Source organism: Heterocephalus glaber, unplaced genomic scaffold (assembly GCF_053883595.1).
Source record: "Heterocephalus glaber isolate CG9 unplaced genomic scaffold, H.glaber_assembly_v1.0 deba00001781, whole genome shotgun sequence".
Lineage (NCBI taxonomy): Eukaryota > Metazoa > Chordata > Mammalia > Rodentia > Bathyergidae > Heterocephalus > Heterocephalus glaber.
Window position 1 is genome coordinate 75,198 of NW_028258467.1, and position 14,066 is coordinate 89,263.

Consider the following 14,066-nt stretch of genomic DNA (forward strand, 5'->3'; position numbering starts at 1 on the left):
ACTTCTTATCCTCCTGCCTCAGCCTCCAGAGTAGCTGGAATACAGGCATGTGTATTCCACACCTGGCAGGTAACTCCAGTTTTAATGATCATGCCCTAGGTTTAAAAAGGAGGGCTGGCTTCTCAGGGAAGATTCCCAGAGGAGAGGCCTCTCTTTCTTTGCAGTACTTTGTGGCCACCCATCTGGTATAGTATTCCTTCGATGTTCCCAATGTGGACGGTAACTAGCTTATCTCCCAATTTTAATCCAGCAGATAGATCCAAAGGTAAACCGAAATATTCAATCTGTAGTGCTTTTAGATACAAGCTTGTTTTTTTTGGTACCGGAGATCGAACTCGGGTCCTTGTGCTTCCGCAGCAGGTGGCGAAACCACTGAGCTAAATCCCCAGCCCACAAGTTTGTTTTATAATAAAAACAATGACAGAATTCCAAAGCCAATATACTACATGTGGTATATATTTGCCACTTCCATGCTATTCTTTCTTGGCCATTTCATTAGTTTTGTTTTTTTTATTTTTTAAAGACTGTGTCTTGCTATGTTTCCCAGACTGGCCTCAAACTCCTGGGGTTAAATGATCCTCCTGCCTCAGCCCCAAAGTAGATGGGTCTTATAGGCTTAGGACACCATGCCCAGATCTATTCTTCCTCGTTAGAAAAACAAGTGTAAGTAAATATGTATATGTATTTATAGCTGCACAGGTATTCTCTAAAAATGGGGGAAAAAATAAATAAAGCTAGCTGAGTCTTGAGTTGGTATAACCACAAAGAATTCTTTGACACAAAATCTAATTGTATGTCCACAATGGGAAATACAGCATGCTAAGGACAAAATAGCAAAATTATCCAAGCCAGTTTTTGGCACTCATACTGGTAAGTAACAACATCAACACTGCTACTTTCAAACTACTAATTACTACAAAAAAAATAACATGTTAATGTAGTTAGCACTCAATATTTTCAGTGTTAAAATACTCAAACATAGAATGAAATATAGTTTTTTTTAAAAAAACCACCCTGTTATCCTACATCTGAAGTGGGAGCATCAGTATGATCTCGATGCACTTTTCTAGGCTGGAAAGGCTTGGAGAGGAGGACAACTCAGTGGCAGTGAGCATCTCAGCATGCAGATTAAGGCATCTCTGTAACAACTCCCACTAAAATGAACCAGAACTCTTCGCAAACTTGGTTGGTTGATTCTAGGTCTGTGGCAGAAAAACAGTAAGAACCTGGAATATCTTATTCTGGAAAGCAAGGAGACACTCAAAGACTAAAGACCAAAGAGCAGAGCAGACAATCTGAGGAGGTTACCTGCAGTTGGAAAGATACACATCAGAAAAGAGTAACTGGGACTTTGGGTGTAGCTCAGTGGTAGAGCACTTGCCTAGCACAGGTGTGATCCCCCAGCAGCACAAAACAAACAATAGTGGGCTAACAGACACTGAAGGTGTCCAAATCCACAAGTTTATAATGCTATTTGGAAAAAACAAACAAACACCTCATTGATCACCTTTGGATAATGCTAAAGAATTAACTTATTATTTTGAAAACTAGAAAATAAAATACAATTTTCAATGTATGTATTGTTTTGGGGGATTGAACCCAGGGCCTTCACACTGAGCTACTCCAGCCTTTTTTATTTTGAGATAGGATCTCAATAAGTTGCTAAGTTGCCAAGGCTGGGCTTGAACTTCCAATCCTCCTGCCTCTGCCTCCTAGAGTACAGGGATTTAAAGGTGTGTACCACTACAACTGGCAAGATAGATTTATTGATTTATGATTTACATAGCAACTCATAAAATATAGGTGAGAAAAAAAGAAACTGCAGCCTACCTACACTAACTGCAGCCACCTGAGCCCACATGTGCTCAGTGCAGACTGCACATGTGACCATTTTCTGTTGGTTCACATGGAGACCCTGGGCACTGGCACCTGCTCCCCTCTTCCTCTGGATCAGGCCCTTCTGCTAGGCCCATATAGAAGCATAGTGCTAAGCAGTGAAGATGGAACATGGTTGGTAAAGGGGACAGGAGGGAAAGGGAGACAGCTTCCTGCGGACAAGGTGCTTCGTGGCGGTCCCACAAGCGTTGGCATCAGAGCTAGGGGCCCAGGAGGTGAATGTGGCTCCACATGTGTCATTGCTCAGATTGGAGGGTTGGCAGCCACCTAGCTGGGGCAACAAGTGGTTCTACAAGACCTTTTAATAAAGGAGAGAGGTTGACTGCAGCTGTAGAAGCTCTTTGGTCTCTATAACCTCGATGGAGCACCATGCCATTCGCTGGGAAGGACATCCAGCCCCAGGGATCATACCCACTGTGGCTAATGCAAGCAGTGAGAGCCAGCCTGCCTGGGGGAGAGGAAGCTGAGGCACAATGTGGGGAGTATGGTGCCCACTGAAGCTAGGGCTGAGAGCTCCCCAGGGTTGGCAGGTGTGGGCTCCTGGTTGTGATCACACTGGCAGGTGATTCTGTGCCATGCCCAGAGCTACACACTTTATGTGCATGTGCTTTTTCACGAGCTGCACTGTACTCTGCAAATTTACTTCTTGAAGTACCTCAGAATGTGACTGTTTGGAGACAGGGTCTTTAAAGGGGTAATTAAGAAAAAAATGAAGCCAGGTATGATGGCACCCAGTTGTAATCCCAGTGTTCTGGGAGGCTGGGGCAGGAAGATTCCAAGTTCAAGCCCAAACTGGGCAATTTAGCAACAAAATTTTTTAAAAGGGCTAGGAATGTATCTCAATCCAAACGCCCTGGGTTCAATCCCCAGCATCTCTTAAAAAAAAAAAAAAGGTCATTAGGGTGGGTCCTAATCCAGGATGACTGGAGTCCTCCTAAGAGATCAGGATGAAGACACACAGATGGAACATCATGTGAAGACAAAGGGAGAAGATGCCACCTGCGAGCCAAGGAAGAAACCAGCCCTGCTGACACCTTGATCTTAGACTTCCAGCCCCAGATTTGTGTGCAAATTAATGACTACTTGCTCTGTGGTGCTTTGCTTTGGCAGCCCAAGTAACTAATACATACATCATCTTGTCTAATCCTCACCTCTACCCAGTGGAAAGACAAGGAAATCTGGTTCAGGGAATTTATGTGGCCTGAAAACAGGCTGCCTACTCTGAGGAAAGGGCTGTCAAAGCTCCAGAGCCCACTCACTCTACACAGCCTGACTGGGCCTCGGGGTGGGACAATAGGAGCACAAGGACTGTAGTTATGGCTGAGCAGCCCTGCTCCTAAGGGAAATCCCACAGAGCCTGTGACAGCTAGGGACCAGGTTGGGTGTCCAGGGCAGGAATGTGCACAGCTGCAGGAGGGCAGAAGATGGCTTGTGTCAGCACAGCCTTACCTTGTCATACCTGAGGGCCTGCACGATCTGGGGGATGTAGAACAGGATGGCATCCTGCACAAGAGAAAAAAGGACTGTAAACCTTAAGGTTAGAACAGTCAACACAATTGGTCTAGAGCGGTGATGGTGAACCTTTAAGAGCTTTCAGTGTTAAACAGCCAGCTGCAGCACATGTGCCATAGGTTCACCACTACTGGTTCAGGGCCCTATTCAGTACACAGTGTCAGACACTAGGACCTGTCCCTGCTTCTGCGTACTCCACAGGATGCTGCCCTCCTCAGTACACCCCAGCAGGACTAAGAACTGGGAAAGGCCTAAAGGATGGCAAGGAAAGTGACCAATGCCTTGAAACATGAGGATGGTAAAAGGCAGAAGAAATAAGACTCCCTCATTTACAAGGAGAGGAATCCACCTCAGGGAAATGGGCTGAAGGTTAGAGCAGAGGCCCTGGGCTATAGTGCCTGAGACTCCAGAACATTCTACAGACCTTTCCTCCGCTGGTCACGGTGGGTTGACCCTCAAGAGTTCACTGTTGGAACCAGGTATGATGGCACATGCCTACAATCCCAGCACTCTGGGACACTAAGGGAGGAGGATTGCAAGTTTGAGCCCAGCCTGGGAAACTTAGCAAGACCCTCAAAATTTTTTTAAAAGGGACTGGTATGCAGCTTAGTGCAGAAGCCTTGGACTCAATATCTACTACCCAGAGGAAAAAATGTATTTGCTGTTGGGTAAGAGGCATAGGTGCCGTGGGAAGTTGCTCACTTCTGGAACCAAACTCAAGTAAACTTTATTTAACCCGTAACAAAAGCTAAAAAACAAGTATGACTAGAAAACACAGCTGAATTAGAACTAAATCTATCTTCTACAACTACTTGAAGAAAAATGAGGAATGAAGACATATTCTAGGATGGACAGGCACAGTCGGGTCCCTCCCAGCTCCCACAACGAAGCTGTGTCTTCTCTCTCCACTGAACAGTGCTACCCGAGGCTCACCGGGGGGAAGGACCGCAGGACTTTCACCCCGTACTGTGCTGTGAGAGGGTGTGGAGGGTACATGCTGGAGAAGTAGGAGAGGCCCGTGGGTGGATCTGTGGGTGCCCAGCATAGCACATGGCTGAGCTCTGGAGCATCGGCATCGATGGTGTGCCAGGTCACAAGGAACTAGGGAGAAAGAGGGGAGATGAGTGGCTCAGGCCGTCCCTGGGGCCTGGCTGGGGATATCCAGCCCATGGCACGAATTACAAGGACGGACATAAAAAGTGATAATCACAACCCATTTAGAACTGCAGAAAATGTTTCTCGTGCACTATGTTATAGTGTAATTTCAATTAGGTTAAAGTACATTAAAATTTTCCTACCATAAGCATAATAAATGCTACATATTAGAAATGAAAAATGCAGGAAGTTAAAATACTTCAGCCCTGAGGTCACCTGGGCGCTGTTTCTGCCTGAATCTGGTGTCCAGGCATCCTGGGCTGAGTTCTAGATTTGGTTTGCACCTAGACCAGGTGGGGGCTACATTACCTTAATAGCTTCAGGGACATCACTAACAGCTCCAGGGTCCAACCGAACAAGACGGGTCACTTCACTCCCAATGGCTTCTGTGTTCTTGAACCTACAGCACACAGAGGTATGGGCAGGGTGGCCTTAGCAGCAGACATTCCCTCACTGCCAGGGAAGGAGGAGGGAAATACTGAACTGGAGGGATTCAGAGCCTTCTCAGTGACATCTAAATGTTCTCTGCTACTGATACATTGGTCTGAACACAAGTGTTTGAAAAAGAATTGCATTAATAGGTCAACTATGAGGAAATGCCAGAAATTTCTTAAACAGGAATTAACCTATGCTCAGTATTTAAAGGGCCTCTTTATAAAGTCCTTGTTTTTAGAACCCTGCCTTTTACTCCTTTCCAGTTCTGTACCCCCTTACCCTGGCTGTTTACACAGTCCCTCCTCATGTTAGTGTCTTTTTTTCTAGTTTTTTTGGAGACAAGGACTCGCTATATAGTCCAGGCTGGCCTTGATCTCACTGTGTAGATTGAACTTGCAATGATTCTCCTGCCTCAACCTCTTTTTTTTTTTTTGGTACCGGGGATCGAACTCGGGTCCTTGTGGTTGTGCAGCAGGCAGCGAAACCTCTGAGCTAAATCCCTGGGCTTGCCTCAACCTCTTGAGTGCTGGGATTACAGGCATGTGCCACAACACCTGGTATCAGGTCAATGTTTTAGTCCACAGTCCAAGGTCACAACACACCTCACCTGGTGAAAGGGCAAACATGAGTTTGCAGGTGTTACTGCCCCCAAGCTAATGCAAGGAAGACTTTTCATAAGCACTGTGCTTTGAAACAATACAAGAGAATTGCTCTATGGTTCTGCTCCTGAGGGTCAAATAGGCACAGTAGGAAAAAGCAAAGAGGCCAATTTGAGCTTCCAGTGAAGAAATATCTGCTTCAGATGCATCCACAGGGGTTGGGGGACTGTCTACAGGAACTGTCATGGTGGCCTCTGCAGTCCCTCTAGCTACTATCAGACTAAGAATTTTGTCCCTGTGGAGCCTCCACAGGACAGCTCACAGGACACTATAGCTATAGCACAAGACTCCTCTGAGTAGCCTGTACTGAAAGATAACTTCCAGGAAGAAATCCAAACCCTCAGCCTGTTTCTGCAGCCTGTCTCCCTGGAGCAGTAACATTCATGAATTGATTGTGGCCCTGAAATCACTCTGACATTACTTCCTCAGGACTCTGACAAGAGCAAAAGGGTCACTATAATCTCTGCACTGAGTGAGTGTCTTGGTTAGAAGACTGGCCTGTCTGATGACTTTCCAAATGTCTCAGTGGGGGCCACATTATGCTCCTCAGCAAATAGGACCCAACCAGCAGGGCCCTACACTAGACCTCTAAGGAGTCTGGGGTGACCCAAGGACCCACCTGGCTGGCAGCTGGACGGCCAAATGAGGAGAGATGCTCCAGGCAAGGTTCACATTGTCTTTCCACTGTTTCTCACTTAGGCTGATGTACTTGGACCTCCAGTTGGCTACGCTGTTCTCTCCAGCCTGGTCCAGCTCCAGCTCTGGGGCTGACAGCGGGTTGTACCAAGTGATGAGACGCTCTATCTCAGTAGCCTGGTGAGACCAGACATAATGCCCAATGCACCTTCTGCAGGTCCCCACATGCTACCCCTGCCCCCGGGTGCTGTGTTGGCACACAGCACGCAGTGACTGCAGCCATGGGCCTTACCAGCAGGGACAGCAGCAGTGTCCTGCGCTTCATGTAGTACTTGTGGAGCTGGGAGCCTCGGTTGGTTTTCTTAGACATCCCTAGGGAGGAAGCACAAAGCATGGGTGTGGTCTCTGGAGGTCACCTAACTGTCCCATGTTTCTAGAACCTAAAAGAAGCTTTTGGTTCCACTATCTGAGAATTCACCAGGTCACCAGAATGGGGACTCAGATGTGACAGACATATAAGCAAACCTCCCACCAACCTGACTTTTTGGAAATGGTTGACATGCCACTGGACAAGGGATAGGTGTTGATCCAGCCTTGTGTGGCCTGTTGCCGAGAGCCCACAGTTATGTCCAGGTTGCTCCGGGTATCCTGGTTATCTGCAGGCAAACACATCATTGATTTTCGGATGCAGCTCAAGAAATGGCATCCCAAACAGAAACCTGAATTTTCACCAGACATAAGGCACATTTTGCAGCATCAGAGGACTGCAGAATAAACATTCCAGACAGCAAGTTTTTCAAACACCTGACACGTTTTATTCTAACCATTCTAGACGGAAATATTTCTAAAATTTATTATATTTCTGGTGGCCTTCACACTACAATAAAACAAATACAGTGATACCTCAGTTCACAAACTTAGTTCTTTCCATAATTCTGGTTGTAAACCAAACTGGATGAAAGCTGAATCATATTCAACATATTCAATGTTGGCCTTATGGAGAGATTTGATTCAGTTCACAATCAATTCAGTCTGTGGCCAGAATTGTGGAAAGAATTAAGATTGTGAACCAAGGTACTACTGTACCATTATTCTTTTCTCTCTTTCCTGGTCCCCCGGTACTCGGGATTGACCCTAAGGCCTCCACACTAAGCTATATTCCTAGATGTTTTCTTTTTTCCCCCCTAATTTTCAGACAGGGTTTCACTGAGTTATTAAGTTGCCCACATTGGGCTTTAACTTGTGATCCTCCTGCCTCAGCCTGCCAGAGCTGGCCACCATTCCCAGCTCCATCATTTTCTTTACAGATAGTGGCAATTATCTGATGACCAGCATTGTGTTGTTCATTAATATAACAGTACCCTATATCACGAAATCAACCAATAACAAATGCTGGCGGGGGTGTGGGGAAAGAGAAACACTGCTCCACTGCTGGTGGGAGTGTAGACAGGTGCAACCACTGTGGAAATCAGTATGGAGACACCTCAAAGAACTAGGACTGGAAGTCCCATTTGACCCAGCTATTCCCCTGCTGGGTACCTTCCCCAAAGAATTAAAAGAATCATACCTCAGCGATATATGTGCACCCATGTTTATAGCGGCACAGTTTGTAATAGCTAAAGCTTGGAAACAGCCCAAGGGCCCATCAACTGGAGACTGGATAAAGAAGATGTGGTTTTTTAATAAAATGGAGTATTACTCAGCCATAAAAAATGAGAAATTAGAGACATTTATTGCTAAATGGATGCACACTGAAGCAATACTCTTAAGTGAAATAAATAGGACACACATGTGTAAATACCAAATAGTTTCTCTGGTGTGAAAAACTGAAAGTGTAAATAAGGACTAAAAGGTATAACTGAAAATGTGAAATAGGGAGAAAAGAGGCAAAGAGGAAGGGGAAGTGGGAGGGGTAGGAGAAAGGAAAGAAGGAAATGGAATCAATATGAGAAAATGTAAAAATGGAAACAAAGTCTTTGTAAATAGGGAGGGATGGAGGGGTTGAAGGGAGGGGAGGGGAATGGAGAAAAAATAAGAACCAAGAGAGATTATGTAAAGGTGCAAATTTCCAATTAAAAAAAAAAATATATATATATATAACAGTAGCCTGAGTACCTGTGGGGACAGAATACATGTTTTTGTTGTTGTTCATTTGTTTTTGTTTTTTTCAGATAAGGTCTTGCTAGTTCATGGTGGCCTTAAACTATGTACCCCAGGCTGGCCATGAACTTGCAGCAATCCTCCCGTCTCAGCCTCCTGAGTGCTAGGATTACAGCCACCATGCCTGGCTACAATGGGTTGTTTGTCCCATTTTAAGTGCTTTAGAAAATCACTGTCCCCCAACTCAAAGACAAATATTGCATGTTCTCCCTAATGTGTGGAATCTGAAAAAGATGACAAGTAGAAGACTACTACTGACAAGAGGAAGGGAGTAAGAGGAGGGAGAGGGGTGTCGGGGGGGATGGACATGAGCGAGATTTATTATACACTAGGAAACCCTTCCCCAAAAATGTGAAACTGAGGGGGAGGACAGGGTAAGAAGATGATAACAGCATAGGTGAATATGACCAAAGTATGTTATTTGCATGCATGTATCGCCACAACGAAACTCACTAATCTGCATAAGCCATAAAGTGAAAAAAAAGTATAGTACCTTAAGAAAAAAGTCACTCTGTCTGCTTTTAAATGATTTTTTTCTTTTTCCTAGAAATGAGATGATCAGCTGTGGGTCTGCCTACAGAAACCCCTGTCCTGTCTCCTAATGTATGGTTGTACACAGCTACATGCTCAGAGGAACAGGAATATAGTTTCTGTTTAGATTTCCTTCTAGCAAAAGCTTCAGTGCTTCTCACAGAACACTGTGTTCTCTTGCTCTGGAAAGCTCTTTGTCACTGCTATGCTAAATGTCACTGCTTTCAGAAAGTGACCTGATTCCCCAGCTCTACTGGGACAAGTGGCTATCCCTTAAGGGGAGCACCATGGTCCTCTCTCTGTTACCACCACCTGAATGCCTACCAGATGACAATGGACTGTGCTGTATTCACCTGGGCACTCTGGCCTCAGCTCCATACCATCACATTAGGCACTCAGCAGACGCTGGTGCATACAGGTGGCGTGGAAGAAGTTGCAGTATGAGGTGTCTGCTTATGGTCTCCTATGCTTGTCATGGGCCTCATCCTGGACTGAAGGAGAAATGGTAGCCAGGCAGATGCCGGGTCTCCAATGACATGAATGATGGCCAAGGACAGCACTCAGCTGGGCCCCAGCTCCAACAGAGGTGTCCATAGTGTATCCCTGTCCTGCCTGCTGCCCTCCCAAGCAGCTCCACTGCTGACAGCTATGCTCACCAGGGGGAACGAGCTGGCTGGCTGTCAGGTACTTCTTATCTGAGAACATGGCCGTCCAGAATTTAATCATTATGCTTATGTCTTCACGCAGCCTCTTTTCTCCTTGAGTAGGGAACTTTGGGGGACAACTGCAAACAATCACAGGGGACAAGAGTTGAGTGGAGTCAGTGACCAGATGCCAATTTTATAACACAGCAAGAGGTGGCATAAGTGGTTCCTTAATGTTAAGAGGTTGGCCCAGAACTGGTCATCAGCAACAAAGACCTCACTGATGCCCATGGAAAGTGCAGTGGTTTTAGAGCACCCTCCTGTCCAACACCATCTGCAATGGCTATAGCTTCTGGCTGAGTGGTCTATTTATGGAAGATCATGACAACTGAGCTATGTACAATAACAAAGTTCCAGGCATATTCTCTTTTTCTATCTACTACCACACCTTCACCCCAATTCCCCTACCTCCACACCCAAACTACCCCACCATTGCCCAGACTGGTTTCAAACTCCTAGGCTCAAGCAGTCCTTCCACTTCAGCCCCCTGAGCTGCTGGAAGAACAGGAACACACCAGTGTCCAGTTCCATTTTATCTCTTAAATTAGCTTAACTAAGGGAAAATTGGCATACACCTTCCTGGGAGTCTAAGTACATATACTCATGTGCACACACACAGGCACAGGGCTGAGGATATTAAATCCTGCAGCATCAGGGCTAGTGAACAATAAGGCCAATAAGCATGAGGTCAAACTGTGTCATTCTATGAGTGATCTATCTCCTTCTGTGATAACAGGCCATGGGGATGGGGCTATACCTGGACACACACTCAGCACACATTGGGGCATACCTGAAGTAGTCAAAGGCGGTGGAGTAGATCTTCTCACGAAGCACATTGCGAATGGTTGCATTTGGAACGACATCAGCATGTAGGAGAGACAACCCCAGGGTCAGCAATCTGAGAGAGAGCCCCAGGCCCAGTCAGAGTGGGAAACTTGGCCTAGGCCTGAGCCTCCAGGGGTGCCAGGCACCCAAGTAAAACTCACAGCCCCAGAGATGAGGGTATGTCTCTGGATGGCAGAGCCAAGACAGAAGCATCAGCCAGGCAATTATCAGTCACAGATTTCTTGTACCTGAAAGGTCTCAGGAAAGATTTTATTTTTTGTAACACTGGGAGTCAAACACAGGGATTTGCACATGCTAGGCAAGCAATTTACCACAGAAGTATAGCCTTGCCCAGTCAAGGAGAGATTTCTTCTTCTTCTTCTTCTTTTTTTTTTTTGATAGTACAGGGGATTGAACCCAGGGCCTTTGCACTGAGTTATCATCCCCACCCCCTTTTAACATACATTCATTCATTTATGTTTTTTGAGACAAGCTGGCTTTGAACTCATTATGTACCCCAGGCAGGACTCAAACTCATGGTGATCTTCCTACCACAGCGCCACTATGCACAGCTTAATTTTATTTTTTATCTCGAGACAGGGTCTCACTAAACTGTTAAGTTGCCTAGGCTGGGCTAAAACTTGTGATCCTCCTACCTCTGCCTTCCAGAATGCTGGGATTACAGGTACACACCACAATACCCAGCTAAGACTTATTTATTTATTAAAACTTCACTTTTAATCAGAGAAAAATGAACAACTTGTGTGCTAGTTTGCCTGGGTCAGACACTTTAGCTTTATAAACTACCTGCAGATTAATTTCTGAGGTATAGCCCCTTGCAGGTGTGGCAAAGGGAGAATATTTAATTCAAGTTAAAAAGAAAAATAGTGGGCCAGGGATTTAGCTCAGTGGTTCTGGCGCCTGCCTTGCAAGCGTAAGGTCCCAAGTTCGATCCCCAGTACCAAAAAACCCCCCAAAAAACAAAAGAAAAATAGTGGCACATGCCTATAATTCCTATACTCTGGGAGGTGGAGGCAGGAAGATCACAAATTCCACCCCAACCTGGGAAACTTTAGCGAGACCCTGTCTCAGAATTTAAAAATTTTAAGAGGGGTTCTGGGAACGCAAGTGTGAGGACCTGGGTTCAATCCCTAGTAGCACACACACACAAAAAAACCCAAGAAAATAATTTCTCAAGTACCTAGTCTCTGCTAAGCTAGTTCCTGGGCAAGGTGATGTGAAGGATGGTGGGGAGGAACTATTCCTGTCTGCAGGAAGCTTATAATTCAGGGTGGGTAGAGGAGATCAGGAGTCTCCCTGGTGGGAGAGACACAGAAATCCCACACAAGAAGGACCTAGTTCTAATGGAGCCTCACCCAGAGGGACAGACCCCAGCTGTTGAAAGGTTTGGCAGTGAGATGGCCCTGAAGAGCAGCTTCTTAAGTGGTAGGAGCAGGGTATGGGGGTGGTCTACAGGGAAGTGGTGGTAGGAGCCAGGACTGAGGGTTCTGGAGGATGTAGTGTAACAAGACCACCCCAAAGAAGGCCATCTGCTCTAGCCAGAGAGACACAGGTAACGTGAGGTACAGGCGATGGCCTGTGGTAGGAAGGAGAATCACAGTGAGGTAGCTGGTTGGTCCAAGTGAAAGTGGCAAGGGTGAAGTGAGGCTCAGATGTGAAAGCGAGCAAGAGAGGCCAGACATACTGCAAGGGAAAGCAAAACTATCTGCGTCTGGATAACTAAAGGTCAGAGGACAGGAAGCCACCCCAGAGGACAGAAAGGGAGGACGGGGGAGGGTACAGTGTAGGCAAGGTGACGTCCCTGTTTTTGAGGATGGCTCACCCCCCAGCTCAGCTGCTCATCAAATGTCCCTATAGGCAGAGAGGGAGTGCCTGCTCATTGCTATGGCAACTGAACACTACTGGGATGGTCGAGTGCAGACTGTTTTCTAGTAATTCATTCCTGTTGCATTTTATAAGTGTAAGTAATGACAGATTGGATATTAACAAAGAGAACTGGACCTCGGCCAGGGATTTACCACGCCTGCCTTACAAGCACAAGGTCCTGAGTTCGATCCCCAGTACACCGCCCCCCCCAAAAAAGAACTGGACCTTCCTTGCAACTGGTTTGAGAAGCATGGCTCCAGCAGCCAGAGGGCTATAGGGACATAATCTGGAGCTCAGGGATGGGCAGACAGGGCAGGTAGCAGGAGCGAGGGCCTGAATTGTCCCTAGGCTGGGGCAGACGCTGGGTACAGAGGCTGGCAAAAACCAAGTTCTAGAAAGAAGGGCCAGACAAGAGGAGTTGGGGTGGGAGATGCTATAACCAGCCAGAAGCTCACTGCCTCCATGCAGTCTGGAAGGATGTCCCTGACAAGCTCATCCTGATCATTTTGGGACACCTGTGCAAGATTTTCTCCAGAATACAAGGAAGTACCATGACACACACACGCCCCATACCGCCTGACATGATAGACCCATGCTCCATGCCAGTGACAGGAACCCCTGTGCCCCCCAGAGGAGGAAAGGACTCACTTGAATCGGGGTCCTATGGCTGCTACATGCCGGTTCATGCTCCCCTTTGCCCCACCAATATTTAGGGACATAGAGCGCTGCAGCAGGCTGGAGAAGATCTCTACTTGGTCAGAGCTGCAGTACTTGGCAATCTCAAACCGCTGCACCAGGAACTGGTTAGATAAGAAGAAAAGCACTATGGTGACAGAGCTGAGCTAGCCTGACCCCAGGGCCAGTGAGGTCAGCTGGGGCTGGAAGAGGGCTGGAATGGTCATGCTCTCTCTCTCAGGTAACATCCCCCAGTTTAGTGGCCCCGGGTAAAGTACTGGCCCCAACTATCCAGGTGGCAGAGCATAGCAGAATGGGGGGGACAGGTACATACATCGATCCAGATGTAGTGGGGGGTGACTTCTGGGGGGCAGGGTCTGGGCTGACTCGCTTCTGATGCTGCCAGGGGGTCTGCTTCCTTTATCTCTGCAGAAAACAGGCCGAACTTCTGCTCCACTGTCATATGCCAGGCCCCTGCCATCTCTCGCATAAACTGCAAGTACAGAACAAACATTAGAAAAAGGAATATATATCCACTGGATACAACTTAGAAACTCAGCAAAGTATGAAGAAAAAAAAAAAAGCACTTATAACTCTACTTCCCAGGGCTCAGTCACATTAGTGTTTGAAGTGTTTCCTTCCAGTCTTTTTTCCAGGCTAGGTTCTTTTCATTTCAGTTCATGGTGCTGGGCACGACCCATTCTGGAGATTCTTTAACAATCTTGATAATTGCCTGTGGCTGAGATGAGATTGCTTGCTTGGGGCCTCTAAGTTGGTAAAGGCAGAGCCAAGGCTTTGGCTTTAGATGCCTCCTCTTTTCCTTCATCCTACACAGGCCCTGTACAACACTTTCATCTTACTAACCAGATCCAGTGATCCAGGGAGCCAAGAGGAGCCTGCAACTCCATGGTCCAAGCTGCTCCCATGGCCCAGCCACACTCAGCCAAGTCCCCTTCTGTGTGAATGAGGGGTGCCCAGGTAGAGGAGAAGG

The 14,066-nt window shown here is 46.7% G+C and overlaps 1 protein-coding gene across 1 annotated transcript in view; it reads right to left on the minus strand.

Annotated features, from left to right (window-relative positions):
• LOC101707981 (phosphatidylinositol 4-kinase alpha) overlaps nucleotides 1-13,605 on the minus strand; it is a 24,719-nt gene extending 11,114 nt beyond the window's left edge. Inside the window, exons 1-10 of the mRNA XM_087202752.1 lie at nucleotides 13,410-13,605; nucleotides 13,049-13,200; nucleotides 10,479-10,586; nucleotides 9,641-9,768; nucleotides 6,830-6,949; nucleotides 6,586-6,665; nucleotides 6,277-6,470; nucleotides 4,873-4,963; nucleotides 4,342-4,509; nucleotides 3,346-3,399 (exon numbers count right to left, since the gene is read on the minus strand). Coding sequence (XP_087058878.1) covers nucleotides 3,346-3,399; nucleotides 4,342-4,509; nucleotides 4,873-4,963; nucleotides 6,277-6,470; nucleotides 6,586-6,665; nucleotides 6,830-6,949; nucleotides 9,641-9,768; nucleotides 10,479-10,586; nucleotides 13,049-13,200; nucleotides 13,410-13,589 — 1,275 coding nt within the window. The 5' untranslated portion in view covers nucleotides 13,590-13,605. The remainder of the gene's footprint in view (nucleotides 1-3,345; nucleotides 3,400-4,341; nucleotides 4,510-4,872; nucleotides 4,964-6,276; nucleotides 6,471-6,585; nucleotides 6,666-6,829; nucleotides 6,950-9,640; nucleotides 9,769-10,478; nucleotides 10,587-13,048; nucleotides 13,201-13,409) is intronic.
• Nucleotides 13,606-14,066: the final 461 nt, after the last annotated feature.